General features: G+C 38.7%; 1 protein-coding gene across 6 annotated transcripts in view; it reads right to left on the bottom strand.

Annotated features, from left to right (window-relative positions):
• The window catches only part of pdlim5a (PDZ and LIM domain 5a), an 82588-nt gene extending 56226 nt beyond the window's left edge, over positions 1–26362 (bottom strand). For 5 of the 6 annotated variants that reach the window (XM_039620902.1, XM_039620903.1, XM_039620904.1 and 2 more), the window contains exons 1-3: positions 21298–21388; positions 20228–20450; positions 6095–6246 (exon numbers count right to left, since the gene is read on the bottom strand). In XM_039620902.1, coding sequence (XP_039476836.1) covers positions 6095–6246; positions 20228–20326 — 251 coding nt within the window. In that variant the 5' untranslated portion in view covers positions 20327–20450; positions 21298–21388. Of the gene's footprint in view, positions 1–6094; positions 6247–20227; positions 20451–21297; positions 21389–26234 lie in introns of those variants that run through there. The other variant, XM_039620901.1, reaches the window with a different exon arrangement.
• Between the last annotated feature and the right edge of the window lie 1480 nt (positions 26363–27842).

Below are 27842 nucleotides of genomic sequence, written 5' to 3'. Positions count from 1 at the left end.
CATGAATTAGGCTGTTAGGTGCTCATGTCTACCATCACCAGAAGCTGCTTAGCATCACCCAACAACCACCTTCCATGATTATTTGAACTCTCTCGCCCACTTTTCTTGTTATGTCTTCACTATGTGCTTGATTTCAATTTAATTTCCATCTGACCTAAAAATCTAGAACTTGGATTGATTGTTTCAGTGTTCTGACTTCAAACTGAGAGTTTATATGTTCACATGTTTTTAATCTGTTCAATATGAAACTTCGGTGATGCCTTATTTTCCTGACATTCGCACACAAACACATCATCCGTGCCCCCTTTTTGGCTCCAAAACATCTTCGCAATCCAAATGTCAGTGTTGCTGCGTTAACCGGTGTATTTTTTGTACCTCCCACCCAATGACAGCTGGGATAGGCTCCAGCACTCCTGTGACACTGAACTGGTTAAGTGGTTAAAAAATGGATGGATGGAATTTCTAAAACCATGCATTTCTTTTTGTAAACAAGGAATCTGATTTTGTCTTTGGGCTTCAAACCCAGAGTCATTCAAACATGCTGTTCTTGTTACATGGCGGTTCGTTCCAAGTAAGTATGCCATCCATACTGGGTTTCAAGTGTAAGCTAAAAACAGGCAATACATCATTATATTAAGGTATCAGTGTTGCCCACTAACAGGTAACTGACACATACTCCCCCCAATTATGTAACTCATGCTCTCTCACATTTCTCATATTTCTTAGATTTAAGATTACATTGAGATATAAAAGTGGTCTGTTAGGAAATGTATTTCTGTTCATTTAAAAGCAATTAAAACTAATCAATTTCACTACTAGGAGTTGCAATTAACTTCTCTTCACACATCACTGTTCTCTGTGCACATGTGCTTGCTCGTGTTTTCTGGACAGACACGTGGCCGTGCACAAGCATCGGCATATCCAGTACAACGCAGGGATTGTGTCTCTGCTTTTCGGAGAACACAACGTAAACAAAATGAAAACATATACCCCAGCTCTACGTAAACTTCCCCCACACAACCCCTTCCCTGAGCACAGGCCAAACTTCCAGGCTCAAAATAAATCAGGCAGCTGCTTGAGTTTTATTTTATGTGAGCTCTGTGCATGTATGTGTGCTCGAGTGTGTGCGACTCTGTCTGCAGGGTTTCTGCGCATGGAAGGAGTAGACGATTAGGTGTGCAGACCACTGCTGTTCTCTGTCAATGGAAAATGAGTGTGAATTTATTATAGGGTGTTCAGGTGAGCTAAACATCCCCTTCTGACTTATGTGCATGCTTTTGCATTGTGGGGGAAGGGGTCAGTCCCACTGTAGTAAAACATCAACAGCACATCATCAGCAATATAGTGAGACACACAAGAAATCTCATATCTGATTTTGTTTATCTAACCCTTATTAGGGTCTTTTTGTGTGGCCTTCTACATTCATGCATAAGAGCTTTTAGAAAAGTATGTCATGACCCCACCACTATTTAGAAACTCTGCAACAAAGAAAAGGCTTGTCAAACACTGCAATTATCCTGTTTGAGGCACTTTCAACAGATGGAGATCTCCATGCTGATTAAAGAAGAAAACAAAATTAACTTAGCACAACACAAAAGCTGCTTTAAATCCTGTCTTTTTTGCATGATCTAAATAATGCAATCATTTGCTGTGTGTTCCTGTGTTGGTGTAGGTACATCAGGTCAACTGTGTTTCATTTTCTCCCCGGTAAAAAACACATCAGGGCCTTGACACTGTGCCATTACTAGAGAAAAACACTCAAACACACACATGAACGTGAGTCCATTAAATAGTCAAATGGGCTTCGAAAGGACTTTACTGTGGGGAATAAACCATTTAGCCAGACACTGGCAGTCGAAGTGCGTACCAGTGAAATACAAAGGTGGTTTTGTTGAGGCACGGGGTAATTGGTTGAAATGAAGAGTTTAATCCTTTGGTGTTCCTTTGCAGAAAATAATGATATCGCTAAAGAGGTGAATTTAAGTGCTGAAACTTATTACACTTCACCAGTGGGACCCCTTTAGGACAAAGCCATCACGCAAGGAGGAAATGTCCTTCTGCCTTAGTAATTTCTAAAACAACAAAGTCTAACTTCATTGTCTTACCTTTTCCTTCCACCCTGCATTCAAACCACTAGTTCAGCACTACTGTTCATTCTTTAAACCTTCCTCAACTTACCCTACTTTATCCACACATCTTCCCTCTGCCATCTTTTCTTCTTTAATGCCTTCCTCTGGCACCTATCCCTGCTTTTAAAGAAAGACTCATGAATGAAGCTGCCACAAATTAGTCAGCTGAGAGAAAAATAAGCTATACCTATTGTAAGTGCTTCAGTCACTTTGAATGCAAAAGCTACGTTACACAACCACATATGGCTTCCATCTATCATTTGTAATTCTAAATGTTTAGAAATATTAGTAAATGTTTCCGCTTTGGACTGATGGTCAAACACAACAAGGAGTTTAAAGATGTCAGTTAGGAATCGGCGAAGTTGTGTTGTGTCCATAACCAATAGACTCTAGAAACTATTTTACAGATTGCAACTCTGCAAATTGAGAGGAGTATACCAAAACCTAACCAACCATTTCTCTGAAAGTCTATTTGCGTTCATGCGTGGTATGTGTGTGAGTGTGCTATGCACACATGTGCGCCACATGTCTTCCCCACAATAAAACAGCCCATTTAGCAAACAAGATATTGGGTGTTTTTATTGGTCTCATCAACCGGGATTCAGTTTGACGCTGAAGATAAGAACGGAAAAAACGATTCATTGAAAAAAAGGAAAAGAAAAGAAAAACAAACTCCCAGAAACTTGGCTGCATTTTTTTTTCCACAGCTGTGCGTATCAAATCCTAGTATAGTTTTATGGAGATATATGAATCTAAACATGGAGTAGTGACGTTTCAACATTCTCGCCTGGTGACATTATGCAAGGTGATTCATGTCATAACTTGCAAGCAAAGATTTCAGGTAAACAGTGATGAAGAATCCGTCTCCATCTCTGTTTAAGTGTTGTGTTTTCTCATTTTCATCCTTTTCTCGTTCTTTTCAGTGTTTCTACCAAGCTTTCTCAGCAGGAGTGCAACAAAAACACTGGTTCTGTTTAACAAAAGGCCATCAAGGCCCCAAAGCTCGAGAACCAAAAGTGTGTTTTGAAACCTATTATTCCTATAACAATACAAAGTGCATTCCTAGACCAGAAAAACAAATCAGGCAAAGACTGAAGCTTTAAACAAACACACACTTTAGATTTATACTCACTTTTGTCAGCATTCCCTAACTCAGGGAAATTTATTTTTTCAGTCTGTCATGAAAACATAAAAGGATAAACAAAAACCTTCTTAGAGATTGGATTAAAGATTTAACTGATGTTTAAAAGTCTGCAGAATCGATCACCCACGTTGTGATAAGGTAGCAGACCTACAGCAACGTAACTGAATTCAAACCGAGGGAGATATGCACAGCTGCAGCTGAATATAATCCGGCTCCATGTGCAGAGATGAAAACCTCAAAGTATGACTTAATTTACATTTACAATAAAACATCAAACTTCAGTACGTCAAGAATTGACAAAAGTACTAGTAGTTAAACCCTTACTTAAGAACTTAGCAGTAGTCAGTGTCTTTCTACAAAGTACAAAGCCACTACGTTATAAACTTTTTAGCAAGAAAAACTGATCAAAATGTGCCGATAATCTTTCACCTGTGGCTCATTCTAGGGATTTTTTTTTTTTTACATTATGCACAGGGTTATTCATTTGAACTTTTCCAGCTGGCTCAACTCTTTCTTGCTCTGATCAGTTTAAAGTGATTGATCTGAGCTGGGATAGACGGAACAGCAAGAAATTTCCACTGATGTTGTTTTGGCACCTGCTGCTTGCCATTTTGGCACTGCTTGCTTCACTGTAATGTTTTCCCCCCAAGAAATAAAGAAAGTCTCACAGACAACTAAATGAATGTTCGTGTGTGATGATTTCTCTGGTAACCATGGTATTTGCATTCATGCATTTACAGTTAATAAATCCCAGTTCTGTTCCAGCTTTTTACTGGATGAAGAGGTCAGTCGGTGCCAGGATAATTTGGCTCTTTATATTTGCCATCCTTAAAAAAAAAAATTGTAGCCTGGACATATTTAGCTTCATGTCAATTTAACAGCCTTGTAGAGACAACTTTACTTTTACAGCTTTTCTCTTCTTGTTCTTCACACATCTGCTGTCCATCTCTTCTCCACATCCACCTCTTTATTTGGAAAACGAATAACAACCAGTCTCCCATTCAAAATACACACGTACAGACACCACATGCATTGTTGTATCACCGCACTGCTCTCATTCCTTTTGCTCTTTGACCCAGTGACAAAGCCAATCAAAATGTGTGGTCAAACAGGGAAAAAAGGAACGACGAATGGGCGATAACCTATAAACGCTAACAGAAACAAGGGACTAGACTGGTTCTTTCCATTATTCATGCAAACCCGTTAAAGATGGACCACATGTTGACCCAGGGATGAAACATTTTGAACTCAGACTACGTTAATCAAAGTGCCAGTTAATGTCAGAAACCCAGACACTCTGATTTTATTTCTCATTGTAAATGGAGTTTGGAGAAGGGGCACAAATTGCTGTCAATCTCAAGCGAACTGTCCCCAAAGATGTCCCCTAATCGCGCAGCTTTCATAATAAAATACTGCCACATGTTTTTTTACCACTGATAAAATTAATGATGCTCGATATGATCCAGCTGCATGGTAGTTAATAGCTGAATGGTGTGTTTTAATATGCTCTCTAACAACAACAACTTGTGGTCCCATAAAAATGTTATATGCTGGAATATCTCTTAACCTCGGGTGCAGTAACTTCTTGATTGCTTGCTGCTATGAACGTTGGTTATACAAAACCAGTCTGACAGTGTCCTGACTAATCTGTATGTAACTGTCAGGGAAATCAGTCAGTGAGAAACCTATCGTGGTGTTTTATCAGTTTGCTGAGAGATTGGAGGATATATTCTAAAAAAAATTTAAGGCAAGGATAGAAAGACTGCTACCGCTTCCTGCAAAATGATTTTGGTTTCAGCTTCGGTGGCTTCCATATCGTTGTCAGCAAAACTTTGCGATGCCCCAAGCCATCCATCTTAGCCAAGTGTTATTCTAAGACCTGTTTCCCTCATCATAAAATAGAACTAGATCATGAATATCTGTTGCTCACACTGAGACACATGCACACTCGCGAGCCCGCACGCTGACCTTCAGAAGCGGAAAGCCTTATAATATTAGTGTGTGTGCTCTCCACCACTCAACCAAAAGTAAACATCTATGGTCTGTCATCATTTGGACACAAATTAGAGGACATGCTGTGTTAGGCTCACATGAAGTGAGGGATGAAAAAAAGAAAAATGTCCAAGAGAGGACGGAATGTAAAATCTGGATTGAGTGAGAGGCAGAGATGCAGAGGCACAAATAAACATCCAAACAAACAAACAAAAAAAGACGAGCATTTCTCTCTTCACCGTTAATCCAAAAGTACAAGTGTAAAAGCCCTGAATATCTCACTGGGCTTAAATAAAAACACACATATGCCTACAAGTGCCGCCAAAAAACAGACAATTTGAACCACATGAGATCCACTATGATCTAGACGCACCGATACACACACACTACAACAGAAATTCTTGAGATAATTCAGCTCCGATGCACAGGATTCCACCAGACAGTGAGGAGTAAGCCTTGGGGGAAGAGGTGATGGGCCACATGTTGATGCTCTCCGTGTGATTTTAGCTCTCCCGCTTCCCTTCGGGGAACAAGCGATCAGGCAGAACTAATGGCGTTGCTGTGTGTTAGAGGTAAGATTATCTCCTACGACAACAGTGAACATCTGCCTGGATGCAGGATGTCTGGGGTTGAAAGGGGAAGCATGGATCTTAAATCTGATGCAGAACTGGGTTGTTTGGGACTAACTGAAAGGGAGTGCACGGATCCTGTGTTGTCATGGTGATAAATGTCTACCCACTCAGGTTCACACATTAAATCATTTCAAGGTGATGTGGCTAGGGTTTGGCTTAACAACTTCAGACACACAGAGCGTGAGGTCATTGCTTACTTCTGCAGAGTGAGGCTGAGGTTGCCAGTGCAGCTCTTGATTTTGTTCTGGGCCTCCAGGTGGTTCATGCCGTCCGTGGAGATGCCATCAATGGAAAGAACCATGTCTCCAACAGCAATACCACCTTTCGCTGCCTTTCCACCATCCGTCAGCTGCAGAAACACAAAAACCACAAACAGCATGAATCGCTGGAAACATCGGGATTACTGAGCTGGCCGGTGGGTCAAGGTGATGTTGGATGTCCACATTCAGCCTGTGTTTATCAGAGGATTTATGGATCTCTTCTATTGCATGAGTATTTAGAGAACAATAATGAAAGACCTAGGTTCTGCACCACATGATGGAGGGTCTACTTTAGACTCACTGATGTGTTTTTAATAGCAGGAACCTGCAGGATTAAATTACTTTTGTGTGTTCTTTATTGTGTGCTGTCTTAATGGCCTTACAGCTTGTTAGAGAAAAGAGTTCAAAGGTTCTGAACCACAGTGTATCTGAGAAAAAGAAAGAATGAACGTGGCTGTTTATCATTTAAAGATATTTGTTCTTATTCAATCGTTTTTTAATGCCTGCTCTATACATTACAGTGGCTATGTGAGTTGGGAACATGCCACGAATTGATAATGCAAACAGAATCAGTGTAACATAAAGGTTTGTGGTATGATGTTGTGATATCTGCCTCTTTGAGCAAAAAAAGGAGCTACATTTTACACTTTCTTAAGCACTACTGTGCAATAAAGATAAGGAAAGTGAATTTAGTGTCAGTAAAAAGCAAAAACACAATTATCCCCCATGCAAAATGTTGTTAAAAAGGTGACAAACAGATAATGGGACGCTCCGTGGTGTAGACGCATACCATTTTTATGGGCTTTGAGGAAACAGTAATTATTAGCCAGACATTTCTCACTTTACACGCATCATAAAATTTACATACACGTTTCTTGTCTCCATGTTTCAGTGTATTCCTTCATCTTCAAGCTAAACCTTAAATATGTAAACAGTCTTTAATCACTCCGCTCTGGAGGAAGTTGGTTAATTTGAAACAGATTCAAGCAGAAAACCAAAAAAACAACGATCTGGTACTGAATACCGGTTCTGCTGTTCAAATGGGCTTCAACATACACAGGTGCATATTTTGTAAGCAAGCTAAGAATTTAGCATGCACACAAATGAGCTTAACACCACATGAAAATATAATCAGATCATTTGGTTGAGTGTCCAATTATGCATTCTTGATTCTTCATGGACTGTGCACAGTGCTGCCTGTTCCTTTCTGATACATTTCAAATTATGTGTTATGTGCTGTTATGTAAGAGAGTGTACATACTGAAACAGGAGGGACAGATTAACTTAAATGTACTTTCACACACTCATGGAAAATGAACAATCTAATATTTTCTATTAGCAGTGAAACATTGTATATGGTAAATGGTCTGTATTTGTATAGCGCTTTACTAGTCCCTAAGGACCCCAAAGCGCTTTACACATCCAGTCATCCACCCATTCACACACACATTCACACACTGGTGATGGCAAACTACGTTGTAGCCACAGCCACCCTGGGGCGCACTGACAGAGGCGAGGCTGCCGGACACTGGCGCCACCGGGCCCTCTGACCACCACCAGCAGGCAACGGGTGAAGTGTCTTGCCCAAGGACACAACGACCGAGACTGTCCAAGCCGGGGCTCGAACTGGCAAACTTCCAATTACAAGGCGAACTCCCAACTCTTGAGCCACGATCGCCCCAGTATATGTTTCCGGTATATGATGATTTTTGAAAATTCCTGCTTTTCTGACCAAAACATTTTCTACAAACTGAGCATGAAGGTACTTAAAAAATGTTCAATTCACAATTTACATAAAAATATTGATGAAATATTTATTTCTAAGCAACTAAATTAAGCGACTAGCTTTTTGTAAGTTCTGTTGTTAATTATATGGGACTGAATAGTGTTAGCAACACCTTGCAGATGTAGTTCTGTCCATTCTTGGTCACATAGAGGCTCTGAGTGTGTCCAAAGTGGAGTGAGGTCATTTGTTTCTTTTGACACCGCACAGACCACTTCCCTAACAGCACACACAAAAAAGCACACTTTTGTAGAAGATTGTTAAAAACAAATGTGTCTCCTGCTCCCTGACTATATCTCACTTCAAGTGTAGAATGACTGTCAAGGATGGGACAGTGTAATATGGGTTTAACTGTGTTTCCTTTGCCTTTATCTTTGTCTCTCGCTCTCTCACAGACACACAAGCACACACACAATTACAGACAGACACAAGCAGGGCTAATAAAAGAGGCTCTGCACCCGGATTAGCGTTAAGGCTCTGCGGCCCCAACCTTTTATAGTCATATTAGCTCAACACACGCAACATCACTCAGCACCGCTCTCTAGCACAGAGGGCAGGAAGAAGAGCATAATGAGGGATTGACATAACATTGATTAAAATGGTATGGATGGCAAGGAAGGGAGAAAGAGAAGGAAAAGAAGAAAATGCCACCGAGTAGATATTATGCTGCATGTTTTGACCCATTTCCAGGGGTGTGTTCCAGCTAACCACTCTGGCACTGTTATGGCCCAAATGCTCACCACAAAATGTGCTATTATATGTTTTCCCCAATTAGTGCTCAGGTCCTCCCCCCCTACCCACATAAATTCCCTCTCCACATACAGACACAAAACACTGCTCTGTTTCTTTCAGAGTAAAAGTAACCTGTTTCCATACAATCGCCTTGAATTGATTTTAAAGCTACTCCATAAACAGTACAGATTTTTTGTGAAGATTATTTATTTCGCGTGTATGAATTTATCGTGTATGTCTTAAATCCACATGTCTGAAGCAATTATTTGTACTGGTAAGAAATCCTTTTCCAAAGGCAAACATTTGTTTGAAATTAATACGAAAAAAACCTTTCAAAGCTCAAAGTTGTCTCAATGTTTATATCAAAGAAAGTGAAACGCATCCAAGAAAATCAGACACAGAAATCCAAATAATCTATCTATGCAACAAGTCAAGTACTTGGAGACTGCCAGGTTATTTGATTTATGGCTCTGTTGCTTTGGTCATGACAGAAAACAGCAGCTTCAACACTTCAGATCTAACACAAATATGACACACACATGCATTACACCAATGTCAAAAGGAACAATGCTTCAGTTGACAGGGAATGCTGAAAACTTGAAATGTGCTTTCTATAATCTTTTCTCTAAGAAACCAGTACAAATGCCTTATCCACCATAAAAAGTGCAAAACAGCTGGCAACAGCAGTGCCAGTGACTTTTTTTTTTCTGTTTGGCCCAAAGATTGAGCCACTGATGTCAGTGGCTATGGGAGAGGCTGTTACAGAACTGTAAAAGTTCCATAACACTTAGCTGTGTTTTATATTATTTATAAACATATTTGTTTTTTTACTCCATGTCTACGTATTTAGGGTGGTGTGGAAACCCTCGTAGTTCAAGTGGCAAAAAGAATTTGCCTTTAAGCGTTTTTTGTTTTTCTTCAAATCAACAGACACTATTGTGCAAAAGTCACCCCTCATTACTTGTTGATTCCAAAGAGCCAGACTTTCTTGTAGTTTTTTTAAAATTGGTCTTGAGCAATAGTTCTCCAGACTTTTTTAAGGTCTTAAGGTTTTTCTTTGGACATTGGCTGATTTTTTCACTCATTTTCAGCGCTACCTTGTTCCTGTTTTTCAGAGGATTGTTTTCTTTATTTTTGTTAAATATAACACTGACCTATGAATCATTCAAGCATTCAGGGACCTACTCAAGGAATGAACCAGTCTTGTGTCTACTTATAATAGACAACTTAGGAAAGAACCACTTTTAAATGATATCTTCAGGAACTTTATTACTTGCAGCCTGTTTAAAAAACACATAATTTGTTGGAATTTTTTTATTTGAATCTGTGAAAAATGTCAAGACAACACAGTTTGACAGATATAAAAAAAACTATTAGCACAAAACTTCAAACTTCCATGTGTTTCTTGGCATGGTGTGCAGTGTGTCCTTAAAAAAACTGGAGAAACTGTGGACGTGGACAAGTGGAGAACAAAAGAATTGACAGGTCTAAAAAGAGCCATCTACAGGAGATAAAGAGTACAGTATTATTCGGACTGTAAGGCGCACCAGATTAAAAGGCTGTTGATTTTTGAGAAAATTAAAGGATTTTAAGTGCGCCTTATAGTCAGAAAAATACTGTACATGAAAAAAATATGAAAAAATCCAGCAATGACCTGACAGGACCTGAGAGATGTGTCTGCATCAAACCATCATCAGTGGAAACACACAGTGGAACACTATCAGTGATGGATCGAGGCGACTGCTGTTTTGGTTTGGCACTATATAAATACAATTGAACTGAATTGAACTGGCCTCCCCAGAGCCCAACCTGAACAATAATGAAGCAGTGTGGGGTCATCTTGATAGAGAAAGTAACAAAAGGCAGCCAATAGATCTTTGAATGTCCTTCAATAAGACTGGAAAACCATGAGTAAAATGGGAAGAAGACTCTTTAGCTTCCAGGGCCCCCTTCTGTGGAAGAAGCTGCCAATTCAGGACACAGACACACTCTCTACTTTCAAGATTAGGCTTAAAACTTTCCTTTTTGATAAAGCATATAGCTAGGGCTGGATCAGGTGACCCAGAGTCCTCCCTTAATTAAGCTGCAATTGGCCTACATTGCTGGGATGCTCCCATAATGGGTGTTTCTTCTTCACTCATCTTTTTTCACTCATGTATTTAAACACCACTTTACATTTAATTAGTTATTATTAATCTCTGGCTCTCTTCCACGGTGTATCTTTGTCCTGTCTTCTTCTCCTCACCCCCAACCAGCCACAGCAGTTGGCAGCCCCTCCTTGAGCCTGGTTCTGCCAGAGGTTTCTTCCTTTTAAAAGGGAGCTTTTTCTTCCCACTGTCGCTAAAGTGCTTACTTGTGGGGCTCATCTGATTGTTGGGGTTTTCTCTGTTAAACATTGGTATTTTTGAACATGATTCAATAAGTTGCTGCTATTTTCCTAGCAAAGTATAAAGAAATGAGAGGCAGCTCAAGACTTTGCACTGTGTGTGTGAAATCCAGCTGCCTTACTAAATATTCATGCAAAAGCAAAGGGGTCAGTACTTGTGTCATCGCTGTTCCAAAACAATGAGAAACACACATGCCGTGTCTAAAAGCCATCTCCTACGAACTTGCTCTTATGCTTCCAGCGATGTCAGGTTTCAACACATATGCTGTCTGATTTAAGTGCTTAAAAAAATCTGGTTTCAACACATAGCAATAAAAGCTTACTGGAGTGCCGCAACATTGTCTGCTTTGAGCATACACTGACCATTTTGAGTGCTTTGAACAATGCCTGCTTTCAGCACAAGTAGTGACAAAGATGACAGGCAGATGGTTCGCATCACACTCTCTGAGGGCTTGAGACACAAATACTCTGTAACTCGAACATACACAAAGCTGCTTCCATATGGAAGCCTTCAGTACTGACCTATTTTAGTTCAATTTTGCTGCTTCAGTACTGGAACTTATGTTATCTTTTACTAATGTCATGACAAGAAATTACCCTTCACTCTATATATTTTTTACTGAAGGGTTTTTAAAAGTTCTTTATTTTATTGATGTCCACTTATTTATTATCAATATTTATTACCACATGTTGAGACAGTATGTTTTTTTTTTTTATATTTTTGTGCATAAAGTCCACTTAGCAGCAAGTTTGGCATATCCTCCAACAAAAGTATACGGGCAACAAGAGTTTGATTAGTTGTGTTACCACGTCAAGAAGATCTTTTCCTTTGCACTGCCTGTTTATATCAGACTTCTGCATGAAAACAAAAAGAATCAGTGCTTAATATTCACTCTACTCTCTGCTAATACTTAGCAGCACAACTTAAAATCCTAGTTTTTCTATTACTCTACAGCCAGTTATGTTCCTTTAAATGCCACTGTACCAACATTTGCAGAAATCTACTTAGGCACTACTACCAAGGTATTTTCAATTCTCCAATTTTCTCAATAAATGCTAACATTCAGCTACTGTTTGCTCTTTCTTTAGTTAATTGTTTTAATTCACTTGGAACAGGATATCCTCAGCTTATGGCATCCAGTCAAATCATAAACTTGCATGTGTTGCATTGCTAATAATTTTTCCTGCTGGAATTTTTCCTAAAATTAAATATATAAAAATTATTTGATTAATTTATTTTTTAGTATGCATTACACTGCAGTGAATGAAACACTGTACCCTTCAAAAAATATGAATCTAACAACACAGGAAACAGGAAAAATAATAATGAAAAAGTTTGTTAAGCACAAGAAAAGTGAAGAGCAGTCAGACTGAGTAATAGCAATAGATATCTCCATGAGAGATTCACATAAACAGAAACAGAGAGAGGTTTACACAAAGAAAGAGGAAGATTAATAAAGTGCAAGGTCAGCCATCATGTCAGCCTACTTGTATGGCCCAATCAGTAACACGTAGTAAACTGTGAGGCAATGTTTCATTCGCAGTTTATGGCCCTGAATAAAGTAAATCATGTAGGTTTGTCAGCAGGATCTTGAAATTTTATAAAAAGGAATCTGGTATTCATCTGGCAAAATCCACTGGTCTTTGTCAGCTGTTACGAGTATTAGGTTCGACTTGATTTGGCTGCAGTCTGGTGCTGGCAAACTCACTCACTGGGGTTAGAAGTCGAGTCACTGAAAATTGCGACGGATAAAAGAATCTAAAGCCACAACATCACTGAACTATAGAAATATACACGTTACTATAAGCATCAACATAACCCCTTGAAAATGAATTAAGTATAAATATTTCACACAAATATTAGACTATAAAATTGCAAGTAGAAGTAGAATAGACAAGGTTATATCAGATTGAGTTCCCACCGAACTGTAGTGCAGCCACACTGGCAAAACCCACAAAACACATTATACATAAATAAATATCAAGCTTTGGATATGAGGTCTGTCGTGCTTGCAATTAAGCAGCGTCCCTATTTAACACAAGCTGACTGATGTGGGTTCATGAGTATTATTAAAATTCAGCTGTGTTCTTTTGATTTGGTTATGTACAGAAAAGTGGAAGCCAAATTATTAAACTGTTATAGGTTTTTATCATAATTACAACTGTAGCATGACTTTGCTCATACTTAAAAGAATGCAAAAATTGGTTTGTTTTACACTGGTGCTTTAGTGCCATCTGTAGATCCCCGAAATTTGTAATGGCCCAGTGGCTCTAAGAGGTCAGAGAGACTGGAACTGAAGAAAAGCAAATAGAAAAATGTGTGTTTGACCTCTCAGGCCCACCGTACCAATTATTCACATAAACAAAATACCAGCTGGGTTTTCACTTGCATCAACATAGTTTAATAGATCAATCCAACATATGACAGATCAACAGCTCCAAAAGATATATCTTTTTAAGTAAACTGGGTAAAAAAATTAGTAGAAGTAGACGAGTAAGGCTAAAAAAACACTGTATACACCAGGAAAACCCAGGCAGTGGGACACAATATTCTTCCTTGGAAAGCATTAAATATGTCATATTTATCAATTTCATTGTAAATATTAGGGGACATTTACATGGAATGAAGTGAGGATTTATGAACCCATGAAAACCATATAATATAAAGCTGCACTTTGCTAAACCAATCATGAATAAGCTAGCTTTTACAACCAGCCTCATTAGGAAGACTGTCATGGCAGAAAGGACATTGACAGGGCAGGAAGTGAGCTATATGAACCCAGGCGTGGATTTATTTAGTCCCATATAAATTTCATAGTTAAGAGGCCCTTCTTTAGCTATTTTGCAATTAATCTAAAAACCTTGATTTTGGATAACAGATATATTTTGTTTAATATGTTTGCTACAGTCAACATCTGATAAAATCTGGGAAAACATTTATTGTTGTGTGCATCAACTGGGTTCTGGGAATAGAGACGTCTTGTTTGGTAGCCCATGAGCTTCAAGAATCACAGCCGCACATGTCATTAAGAGGGAATCAGGCACTAGGAAGTAACATGAATCACAAAGAGAGACAGAGTTGGTGCTTTGGGACATAACTCTTTTCTCAGAAAAACATCAGATCAGCTTAGTGTATAATATATTAACCTTTAGATTGTGTTTGTACACTAAGACATGCAGAACAAGTCTATAAATCTATGTAGGAAAAGACTAAGGGTCTAGGTTCCCAGTACATTGTCCAAGGAAAGCTTAACAAAAGCCAAAGAGAACAGACAGCTACTGCTGTTACACCAGATGTTTTCTTTTGCTTCTTTTGAACTTATTACCCAGAACAATTTCAGTTTTATTTCTGTCAATCTTTACAGTCAACCAATATTAATCTGAATAAACATGATCCAGTCAGGTGGTCAGTATCCTGAGAGGAAGGCAAAGGAGACATGACGGGTTTAGCAGCTACTGTGGAAAACACATTATAGCCACACTTTACAATGGGTTATTCTAGTCCCTTCATTGTGTGGATTCACTGCAGTGTGTTATGATTTGGCTGTGCTGTTCTAAGGGCTCATAAAAGTCTTCTCTTAGTCTATTAAACAGTCTATTGTTTGCAATATTAAAGTGTTTTGAAAAAAAATTGTAATACATTACCACTTCATGGCAAAGAAATAAGTTAATCCATTACTGGTGAAGTCAGAAATGTTATTGTAAGGTCAGCAATAGATTCAAATATCCTAACATAGAAGAACGATGAGCATATTTTCTAAACATGACATGAAACGCATTTAAGCATGTGGTACAAGTGACATCATAACTGGTGACATCATAAAAAGCCACGATAAGCAAATGCCAAATATTGACAGGAAACATAAAATTTCATGAATTTTAATGAGAGTAAGATTAATTCTCACACTGCTGGGACTACAGAAAAGTCAAATGTGTAACAGTTTTCAAATATAGCATTTTCCAACTCACACCCAAACACATACATACTGACAGACTGATTTATGGAGGGGAAATGATAAGTTGTTGATTCTGGCTCTGGGACTATTTAGCTAAGATACACAGAGGGAAGCATGGGAATTGTTTTGATTAAGACAGATTTAAGCATTATTAAGTCGTTTGGAGGAGCTGTCAACAGGCTCGTGAAGTTTGGTATGAAAGATTAAGATGAGAAATCTCAGCATTACAGGGTTAAGACAAGAGGCTTGTGAGGCTTGGAAAGACTGAGGTAACTTCAGTTTCAACCTTGGGTTTTTCAAAGCTTACCTCATTGTTCTATGCTGGCTCCTGGGATTTTTTAACACTGCCAAGGTTGGAGCTGCAAGGATGAAGCTAAAACTGTCACACACTGTCTTTTACTTCCAATGCTACATAAAAAATACTAAATAACATCTTATTTATTGATGGTTGCAGCTTGCAGATAGCTGTCTTTCTAAGTAAGTAAATGGAGATTCCTTCCCAGTCTTCTTTACCAATGAGCTACAGATTATCTAATTGTGACTCTACTGCTACAAGATGCTAGTAGCATCATTATAGTGACCCAGCATAAGTCAAATGTAAGCAAAAAAGTAGCCTAGGTGGTGCTTCCCCTGGAAATTTGAAGCTAAAGTATAACATAACTGCTTAATATTTTATTATTATTATTATTATCATTAATAATAATAATAACAATAATAATAATAATAACTCTTCAGGCTCATGAAGACTTATTATTATTATTATTATGTTGTTATGTTATTGTCACATAATAAAAGTGAAACTGAAAAATATTTTCCACCTGGGACGTTGTGTCTTGGGTGTTTTTTTCCCCCCACCAACTGCTTAAATCTTTTATTTACCATCATGTAAAGCAATCTGTAATTTCCATCCATTGTTTTGCTTTTCCTATCATTTTAGAGTCTAACTAGCAAGTGCTCCATCGATGCTCAGTTGATTCATTTGTTTACCTTTAGGTCACATATCCCAAACTGCCACCTTGCATAGCTTGGTTGTTCTCAACTGTGTGTTTTCTTCCCCAAGTGGTTTGGCACAATTTTCCTCCATTTGTTGCAAATTCTCTGCTTTATTGGAAGTTGTTAAAGTAGCTCACTTTTTACTAAATCATCACTGAGGTGTGCAACACCATATGTATACTTCATATAACATTGATATTGTGACATTACACTTTTATATCACATAAAAATACTGGTTTTATTGTGATTAACTGATAGGTTTCTCGATAATGCTATGTCTTAATAACTTAAGTGTTTACACAATCACCATCTTTTTGCCAACTTTCCATCTTGGCTTTTACTCCAATATTTGTGTTGTTTAAATCTTTTTGTAGTTACCATTTATCACATTTGCTTAGAATAATAGTTTTTTTGTAAGAAATTTTTGATTCAGTTTGACTTTCATGTTAATGGATAGATAAATATGCTTATATATAGATTTGCAGCTCTGCTTTATCAGCCAGGACAGTTCGGCTTGGTAACAAAAATACATCTTGGGTATGTTGAACTTTCTCCATAGTGCAGGCCCCTGGTGATGATGTGAGTTTACGAACAAGTTCTGTAGGAGGAAGACATTAAATCAGGAATAGGAGGAAGGGAAGAAAGACAGAAACTATGTATAGAACTAAAACGTCTTTGAAATAGACCCATCCCTGTGGTCAGTTGTTATCATCGCCTGTTGAAAAGCATCTCTAGGGAAGCAGGAGGCAGCCATCACTGATTCAATTCCAGGAACTACATTCTTCCATGAAAAGGTTTTATTATAGATTGGCTGTCTACTTATTTTGATGTACTCACTGTACAACTAGAATCCCGCTATTTAAGCATTATGATAGAAGGATGCACTCTGTTAGACCAGGCATATACAGTTACATATTTCTAACATACATATACATATATATATATATTTGGCACAAATGATGATAAATAAACCAAGTATATTACACCTTGTAGAGTTTTGCCAGCACTATAGACTCTTCAGATTGTTATGTTTATCTAGTGCATATACACAAAGATGCCACACTGCCAGTCATTTCACACTAATGTGCAGGAAAGAAGAAGACTCTGCTAAAAACCTACAATATAAAAATGAGATAATCGACACACAATACACTGCTGTATAAATTGTGTTCACAAAAAAGGAGGGAAAATCTATCCTAGCATTGCTTCTGTATTTGTTGTGTCTTTGTGACACCACAAAATCAGTGAGTACAGCCTAAAATAGGGGTACAGCTCTGTGACCAGTCTTCCTGTTAAGTGGGTGTGTTTGTGAGGGCAGACCTGTGAGATGATGTATCTATTCTTAGAGGCTTAATGCATCTCCTCCCCTGGGTTGCTTTCCCTTAAATTATTTTAGCAGTGGATTCTGTAAATGGACTACCCTCAGAAAGGTTTAAATATTTATTCACTGAGTTGTAAATTTAACTGGGAATAGTACCGTTGGTGGGTATTTCTGTCTCTTCGCATCAATAAAAGAAGTAAATGGATTTCCCAGTAAATGGGTTTAATTGGGTTTGCTTGAGATTTTCCACCAGCTATTTTCTCCAAAATCCTTTCAGCAAGTTATCTATTAGATATCTAAATCCAAATGTTTGCTATACAAAAGAGCAAGATAGTCCAGTTCTTATATAAACAGGCATGTAACCATAATGATACAGCTTCCATTACTCTCTTTAAGCATATAAACAGATACTCGGTGGGCTCAACCCTTCACTCTTACTGAAATCCATTTCAAATAACAGGATAAGCATTCATATTAGCAACACTGTAAATAAGGCTTATACTGCCCAGTTGTGCATTACAGTGTATGCCAATTATTTAGAAAATAAATAATATTGGAAAGGTGCAGCACGCTACACATAAATGTACTTGAGGAATATGCTGCAACCCATGTTTTCACGCTTTCTGCATGTATCTAAACCTCCTTCTCACAATCTCCAGACATGTCAAAAAGGGAAGCCATTGTAAAGTGTTTTACTGGTCTTTAGCAGAGCAGCACCATCAGTCTCAGTCCCTTATAAAACAGATTTTAAACACTACAAAAGAAAAAAAAAGGGTATAAGAAGATGTGAAGACAAGTTGCATAAACAATAGCTAATGGGCAGAAACCTCAAGACATACATGCCATGATGCAATGGTGGTACTATTGAATACTGGTACTTTTTACATCTACAGAGTGCCATAAATTAAACAAACTGTATATTCACATGCTTATAGAGCTTAGCAACAGCAGCTGCAAGAGTAACTGTGGTCTGGCAGTTGCGCAGGATTCTCTAATAACCCATACTCTGTGGTCTCCTCTCAGAACCAACTCTATGGTTAGACTGGCAGAGAGTAGTATGTGTGTGCACTGGTATACATGTTTATGTGTCAGTAATAGGCGGTCAGAAGCATCTGCCCTTATCGTCATAGACCCAGTTTAACAGAGCTGATTAGATTAAGAGTTTCATGGATTCTAAAACTAATGACTACAAACTGTATGTCCACGTCGAGTCAGATACGTGTTACATAAGAACATCTAACAAAGTGAATTAGGAAGCGCATAGATTCAAATAACAAGAGAGAAAAACAAACAGGAAGTTATAGAGAGGTATGATACAAATCAAAGGGTCAGACAAGCACATGTAGATAGATGACCTGCTGAGTGACATATGTTTGACTGCCTGTCATCACTTCTTCAAGTTCAGCCTGTGTATACTGTGCGTAGCATTATTTACATGCACTGAATACCACCTCACATACCCCACCCCCCATCTCTATCTCATCTCTGCTAATCTGCATTTATCTGCTTTTAGAGACACAAAGCTAAATAAGGAGCCCACTTGAGTCAGTTTGAGTATTCTCAAATCTTTTAAGATTTATTGGTATTTGTAGGATTCAGACAATAGTTGTTTCACACTTTTTTAAGGAAATCTCAACATCTAAGCAATCTAAAAAGAAGGAAAATAACAAAACAAGCTCGCAAGGCATCTTAAATTGTTAAATCACACAACTTTCACTGTGATGTTGGAGTAAAGGTCAAAGGGGGTTGTCAATTATTGCTTGCATATTTTCAAGTCTTCAATAATCAATGTCAGCATCACAGTTTCTTCATCTTTTCTTTCAGTTTCTTTGGAATACAGCGTTTGCAATGCATTATGCATTATTTTTTAACTCCAACTCCACACAAAAGAACTAATTTCATACAAGATTATATTTACAATTTAAAATGCTGCTATTTTACAAGATGTCTGTTTCTATTTGTATGTTCTATTTCTTGATTCTTTCAGTTTTTTCCTTTCAGTTACATACAGTGTCTTCCAACATTTTGTGTCCATGCCTGCACTCTCAGACACACACACACACACATACACACGCAAAACCGTGGTTAAAAAATTCACATGGCTTCAGTTAGTGGGAAAAGTATCACATCCAAAGTAATAACACAAACATGGCAACCCAGAATGGCCCCAAAGGGGATTGGCACAGAACCTAGTAAGCCATTCATCATCAGGCTCATGTTGCTATAAGTCTGTACCCTGCCAGTTTTGGTGACTTTTGTGTGACTTTTGTGTGCGTAAATGCACTACATGTGTGTGTTTGAGGGCACTGCACAGTGTAGCACATCAGAACAGAAGCTTGAACAACATTAGGAAGGATTCGCATCTTTTAAGATCACAATCCAGTTACAGTAATGAGCAAAGCATACTCTGTGAATATGTGTATGTGGCCACGCTGATGTGTGAATGAACAGAAGAGACGGGAGGGGGGCAATAAGAGGTAATATTACGAGTAGACACTGAAAGGCAGGGAAACCAAGGGACCATCAAGTTACTTGTTCACGCAGAGGGATTGATGCCAAGACTTGTGTGCCAGAACTTTGATTGCTGCAATTTCAATACAGACACTCAAAGTGAAGTGGAATGTAAAGAAAGCGAGAAAAGGTTTCATGTGTGGTCGATACATGACAGATGCCATATGATTTAGCTGAGCTGTCTTGGGTGTGGCTGAGCGGTTCAGTCAAGAGGGGTACAGAAATGAAGAAAGGTAGTAAAGACATGCTGATAGTACAAATAACACAAGAGTTCTGAGATGAATGACTGTATGTGCCTGTGTTGTCATAAAATAAATCTATGCTGTTTTATCACCCTGGTCATCCACATTTAAGTGTATGTATGTGTGTATGGGCACTTTAATCTTACCCTCGAGATGGTGAGGGGCATGTTGAAGTCTTTTCCTCCCTGCAGCCTGAAGCCCCAGGGGGCAGGACCTATGAGAGTGACATTGTAGTTGCTGGTCATGGTCTCCTTGTTCAGTGTTGATCTGGCTCACAAGTGATGCTGATGGCCAGAATATATTATGCAGATCAAGTGACAATGAAAATATCACTAGCTTTTGATGAGGGGTAAGATTTTGATCCAAGATCTGGGAAAAGATATGAAAGACAAGCAAAAAGATTTGTTATTGTGCAGCAATGATAGATAGATACCTGGATAGATAGATAGATACTCGAGCATTTCCTAAGGTTCAGATCATATGCAGGTAGAGAATCATGAGGGGGTCCATTGTGCCTTGTGGGGGGATACTCCCACAGGGCTTAAATCTGGGACTCTCCACCATTTGACCCTAGAACTGAAGAAGCTTCTCGTTGAGAGGTGAAACGTCAGCAACTTAAAGAAGTCCAGACGCTTTTCTTTCCAGGCTCCTTAGACTACGATGACCTGGATGACTGAGAACCTTCACAGACATCAAATGCAACTGTAAAATTTCTGCTTACAGGCCATTTAGAGCAGCACATCACTCCAAATCCATGATGCTCCCTCTACCATGCCTCACAGCTATGATGTTTTATTATTGGTGCAGAAACATTTGCACATTACACATTTGCCAAACATTAAATAAATAAAGATAAAGAAAATACATAAAACGGTTTAACAAACTGTTCAGAAAATTGTTTCAAACAGTTCACAACTAAATTCATAACTATGTCCAAAAATTACCTTTTTAGACTTATTCGGTGTAAAAAAATAAACACATTTTAAGTAAAAATAAACAAAAAAGATATCAAACATGGATTTTTACAATCAAAAAAGAGTTAAATGCTTCACTGAATGTTATTTTAAACCACCATACACTGGAGAATGCTGCAGTTGTTCAGTAGCTTAAAATATGCACGGTTCCCTTCAGGAAACACTACCAGAAGACCTTTATACACCTAAATGTTAGTAGTAGCATATTTCTTGCTGTTATTATATGAAGGTAAATGCTGTACCTCTTTAATGGAAATTCCAGAGGAAAATAATTCCTTCACGGGCAGGTGGACTGTGCAATTCCTAGTTTCCCCTGAAATATCCCCTTCCCAGCAAACACACTGTGTGTGTGAGAGAGGTACAGAGGGATGTGATGCTCTTATATACTAGTTAATGACAGAGGGGAGGGGAAAGGTGGAGGAGGGGAAAGAGGGAGGCGAGAGGGAGAACGGGTATAGGTTAGGATGAGAGGGAAGAGGGCGGAGAAAGAGGAGGGGAAATCACCCATGGGTGGAGTGAGACGAACACAGAAGAGGGGTGAACGAGTGGAGATAACATGAAGGGTGAGATTGGGGTATGGGAGGGGGACAACAGAAAAAAAAATCAGGTGGCGGGGGGATGTCGGGGGGGAGCAACAAGAGGGGAGAAGAAGGGAGCAAAGTGGAGGATTAAGGAAAAGACAGTGGGAGCACTGCACACAGAGAAAATGATCAGGGGAGGGAGAAGAGGCACAGGAGAGGGGACAGTTTATCTTTCATCCAGATATTTTGGGAACATGGACTCAGTCCTGCAGGCAGCTTCATTTAAGGTGGAACCAGTGTAACCGTATCATGACTAGGGAATTCATTCCAAAGGCATCAATGCAAAGGTCGCTCAGGGGTCACTTAATAATGGCGACTGTATAACGTCAAGATCGCCTTAACTCAGTGTGTGATGGTTGTTTAACAACTGCAACACTGTTATTCCATGGCTTTTGGAAAAATCTGTAAATCTCTAAATCTACAGTGTTTTCTGTGACCTGCATTAACTTTCCGCCGCTCTAATAATTAAGCAAACAAGCTTTACCAAACCGAGCACTAAATTACATAATCTATACTATAATCTCAGCACATTTTGGAAAATAGTTATAAACTTTTTTCTTATATACTTAAGCGATATAGCTCCTAAGTGCAGCACACTCATTCCCACTTGTTTATTTATCAGTACCTCCATTATTTATGTCCAGACAGCGGCAATTTGTCTCATTCCGAGCTGGCTTTTGTCCATGCCCCCTTATTCTACCCCAGACAGATCAATATTGACTTTATATTTATACTGACATAGTAGTGGCTCAATTAATAACTCATCCCATTCCTTTCTTGGCCTTGACCAAACACACGCAGTCAGCACATCTTGCCAACTCATAATTCTGGTTGTGGCAGCGCTAGATACAGCAACCGTAGGCCACAGTCAAAAGATTACTTCTTAAGAAAAATTATCAAACATTAAAAGCAGAGGAGGGAAGCTGAAGCGTGAGAAAAAGTCTCAAGTCTGTTGGATATAAAATCAGCATGGAAAAGTGTAGGCGTAAAGGGTCTAAAAGACTGAAAAAGAAAAAAGTGTAGATATCTCAGATGAATAGACCAAATGGAGTAAACAGGCTAATATTTCACATATAGTATGCCGTTAAACACATACAACAGAATCGCACATAAAAACAAGATGCTTTTCATTATCCTGCTAATAAACATTCCCACATTGACAGCGCATACCTCTACAGTGCAGCTAGGTAACAAAAGAGCAGCTTTTCCTGGGAGGACCAAAGATGGAAGAGTCATTAACTTTGTTTCCACTGCTGAGCTGAAGCTTCTTGATAGAGTTAGACCTATCCTAAGTTTTACAGTAAATCTAATTACTAAAGGTACTGTGTGTTTTAGGTTAGCCATTTTAATCTCTTTACTACCAAATAAAAAAAATAAATGAAAAAATCAGTTTATTTCACTGGCTTTGTATCACTGTCCCATTCTCATGTAACAGGACAAATGCTATTGAGCCCCAGGGAGATATACTTTCTAAAATATAGACCCATCAGTCTAACTCACTGTTTAAAGACATAAGATCAATTGCTTATGCTGTCAAAAACTGTAACAGAGAGAACAAAGGGGATTTGTGAGCTAGAGGATAATAATATTAAACACTAACAATAGTGAGTGGGCTAAAGCACGAAACCTCAGACACCCTGCCAGTCTTTTGTTCTGTCAAATGGTCTATTCCAGTCTCCATATGCTCACCTCTCCACATGCTTAATGATCACAGCTTAGCAGCCTGCAGTCAAACACACATGCTCACACCGAGACAAGCTCCACCCTTTAATGCTATCATAATCTGCCCTTCTAAATGACATTTAATGCATCATCCATGTGAATAAAAGAGGGACACCCACCCCCTAGTCTGCCAGCTGCTGCCCACACCCACCCACCCACACACACATGCACACAACCCCAAAGGACACAACATACATAAAATCTCTATTGTGTGTAAACCTAATGATTCTCATCCAAACTGGGGTCAGCAGAGGTCTGAATACCATTAACAATAAATTAGTTTGAAGCTCTTTTTCGTCAAATATACAATGCCCAGATTTACAGTGAACACATTATAAAAACTCTATATACTGAACTGTAATACTATTCTATAAAAATGGGTTTCTACCTTGTAAGAATTGAATAAATACACAAATAACCCTCTTGTGGCAGCTTTGTTTAGTGTAAAATTTGTTTTTTTCGCTCACTTTTATATTTCTGAGGGCACTTGTAGCTTGAAATCCAGGAAGAAACGGTTACACTGATTACTCCATATCCAAATTATCCACTCAGAGGTGTGTGCATGATGACACTATTGACATTTTTTCTAATATGAACAGTATTTGTCTCTCAGCAATTTAATCAGTCTGACCCTTCCAGACTGCTATAAGCCTAACTAATCCCCTCAACCCATTTCTGTACTGTCATGCACAGTTAGGATTTGAGTTGCATTTTGTATAAAAAACAGAAAGCAGCCTGAACTCTTATGAGCTTATTGTGAAAAGCCCGTATCGTCGGTCTAAAGCGAGTCACTGTTTAGAACTGATTACATTCACAGTGGAAAATATTCCTCCCTTCTGACCAGACAGACAGAAATAGACAAACAAACGCACTGGGATTCAGATAGCTCAGCCAAAATGATTGTCCATCCTAGGAAAGATAAACTGAGAGGAACACACAGGTCCACACACACACTTTCCTTCTCTCACTCTCTCAGACCACAAATGTACACGCAGAACTCCTTAATGCCTGGGTCATGTCTGGGTCAATAAAAGAGAGGCATTTAAAAGCCAAGTGTAATGTTGCCTCAGGGACACCAATACACCAATTTCAAACAGACCATGCACCACTTAACATTTTTGGGATCAGCTGCTCTTGATTACTCTGGTCACCTCCTGTTCCGAGGTAGAGTGATGGACACCACGATTTGTGCCGCATCACGCTCGGGCATACATTTCCATTTTTGCACATGAATCAAACATAATGGCCAGTTTCGTATGAACTTCAATGAGGACATTTATAAACCTTCAGCTTTCCTTCAAGCTGATGATACCCTCACAGCTGGTAAGACTGTCAGCTGAACCAAATCAAGTGGGGGTTTTTTTCTTTTTGTTCAAATACTGTTCTAAATAAAACCAGATTACCTTCACAGAAATAAGCTTCTTTATACTGGAAATAAAAATATGGGAACATCTCAGAAAATAATGAAAGAATTATACAACTTTTAAGTGACACTACTTCCAAATTTGTAATTGAAATTAGCTAAAATAAAGTATGATTAATGTCTGCTGATGGACATTTTTTTTTAATAATTTGCTCTTATTTATACATATCAGACACTTCATGGCAGTATTTACAATAAGCTGAAAGAAATACGAAAGGTCAGCGCAGCTTGAACCATTGCAGTATCTCCTCTAATATGTGTGGATTGTAATAGAGAAATACTTGAGCATGATATTTCCATCCCACATGTCAAAAGTTTTGTGACTTGACAGCTCGTCAGTGTTTCGGACAGCCTTCATGATATCATGACCTCAATGTCATGACACAGGCCTTGGTGGATAAAATGAATTATGCATGAGTGATGCGCTTCCTACCACATTTAGGCAGCTATGCATCCATAACCCCAGAAGCACACATCAGACCCAGAAATGCACATACACACACATACACACACGCATGCACTGCATATTTGGTGCACTGAGTAGACTTTCCAGTGCTTTACTTCCTTCCTCTCTAGTAGACAGCAGCTGTTCTGTGTTGACTGCAGTGAAAGAGGGAAGAAATAAACACAGGATACAAAGAAAAAGAAGTGAAGGAGGGCAGATAAGGTTACACGGAGATGGCAAAAGCTGAAGAACTTAAAGCTACACGATCGTTTAAATGAATCAAAACCCTTATTTAATATGCAGGATGTGGTTGTGTGTAACTTTGCGATGATCACTAAGACTTTTACGCTATGGAAGTGAAGACATTTGTGGAAAATTGAGACATATTTGGCAGGCCGTGACTTTAGGTAATTCCTGCCAAAGGTTAAGACTTGGTTAGGATGTGCTTTCTGTTAGAGCAGACCTTCACAATAAGAGAAGTAAATATTAAAAAGTGAGTCTGTGTAGCTTTAGGCTTGCTATCCCTGCCCATATATCTGTGACCAGAGGCAGAGCTTTAGAAGGAGCAAGGAGCAGGGTCTCAAGGGAAGATCAAAGCATCTAAGCACCACCAAACATCAATACTGCATCCCCCCTCCCCTCGCCAGCATGCACATACTACACCTCCCTCCTTATGTTTCTTGCAATCATGCCCGGGATTCACTTTCTGGTATTCTTAGGACAGCACAAATTAAACAGCTATAGTGCAGTGTACCATTTTAAAAATACATCACATAAGCAAATTACCACAACATCATGGAGACTGTAAAACAGTGCGTGACCACCTCATCTCATGTCCTGAAACGTGACACAAGCGGTCAAGCTTACTGAAAATATGTCCAACAAATAAGAACAGCAAAACTTAGGATTAAATAAAACTAAATAGGCCTCATATACAAAAATAAATAAATAAATACCATCAGCACAAAAAGGCATTCACAGTTTATTAAACAGGTGTTCACGGCTCACCCTGTGGCTTCAAAGTCTTTCGCCCCTGCTGGAAGTCTGTGCTCCGTCCAGTGTGCTGCTGCAGGCCAGTTTTCCGTGTGTTTGACATCTCATTGTGTGAGCTAGGTCCCAATGGAGCGACGTCATGATGACGCAGTCAGCCGGACAGTTGGTTCAACGCGGCGTGAAATTCATGCCTCCTAATTGCAAAGCTCGTTCTAACTCGCACACGTGCTTTTACTCGGTCACACTTGCTCACTTATTCAAGAAGCTACTAGCAAGACTGCGTTAAGCTCCGTTTTAATAGAAACCTTAGACACATGAAGATAAATTGATTATTGTGGTAAATTAATAATTTATTACCTTAATTATGTAAACCAACTTTCACACAATGTGGGGTAAAAAAAGGCCACACCGTCACCCTGTCAGTGACTTGGGTTTGTCGTAGAGGCTAAAGACAGTGCGCATCCACACTCCTAAAGGTATGACAAACCAGAGACCACTTATGTTTGTTAACTAGTTATATTGTCGCTATCTCCACTTTCAGTCAGGAGCAGCCTACTCGCACTGCACGTGCTTACGTTTTCTTGAATGATGATGTCATCTCTGTGTCTTTCTGTGAAATATGAACACAGTCATGCCACAGACCGAGACACACCTGTCAGCAGGTATGATGACACAAAACCTCCCCTACAATTAAATCTCATGGAAACAGTATTAGTATGTAGGATAGCATGGTAACAGGCTAATATACTGTCTAGTTTCAGTAGCCTCTCGGGCAGTCAAACTCAGGCGTCCTACCCTGAGTTTCACATTTTATTTGTGACTGAGTTAATAACAAGTCTTGTATTTGTTTTACGCTTCTTTCTAAGGATGTGGAAAAATGAAGACGCTGAACCAAAAGCCAACATAGATTATTTGTCTGCTTCCCTCCAGTGGTTGTGTGCTGTCATTACATATAATTCGTGTAACAGAAGGAATGTTTTTTTGTATTTGACCGAAAGTTTTCAGCATTTTGACTGATATTGTCAAAATATATATGCAACCCCAACACTGATGAACACTCAGCATAATATGAACACTCTATTTCTTTATGATCCACCTTCCATTTATTTATATTTTGCTTCCAAGGAGCCAAACTTTTCCATATTTTTTAAGTGATCTTAAGTAATAGTCCTCTAACCATTCTGAAGGCCTTCAAAATTTTACTAGCTCCTTTTGCATTCATTGTCAAGAATCAATTTTTAAGGAAATGAAATGAGAATAAAAGGCGGAAGTATGCCTAACTGTAACAGATCCATTTATTCTATTACACTCTGTGTTAAAACCTCCACAACAATCAGGATATTTTATTTAGTTTTCCACTGCACACTGACACAGGTCAGTGTGCAAGCTGTAGACTCTGTTTAATCTGTTATTGTCACAGAAAAGCAGTTTAAATTGAAGTTCAACACAGGTTTATTAACTTTATCTACATGATTTGGTGAATCCAAACACTTTACACACCGTAAAAGTGCCACAACTCTCACTACCAAGACTCTTTTTAACTGATCACAAATTCAGACAATAAATACAAATTTTGCAGATGTTATTACAGTAGCACAAAATGAATAGAAAGTGGTAAATAAA

The sequence above is a fragment of the Oreochromis aureus genome, linkage group 12 (genome assembly GCF_013358895.1).
Source record: "Oreochromis aureus strain Israel breed Guangdong linkage group 12, ZZ_aureus, whole genome shotgun sequence".
Taxonomy (NCBI): Eukaryota; Metazoa; Chordata; class Actinopteri; order Cichliformes; family Cichlidae; genus Oreochromis; species Oreochromis aureus.
Note: the sequence above shows the minus strand (reverse complement) of the source record. Positions and strands in the feature narration are given on the sequence as shown.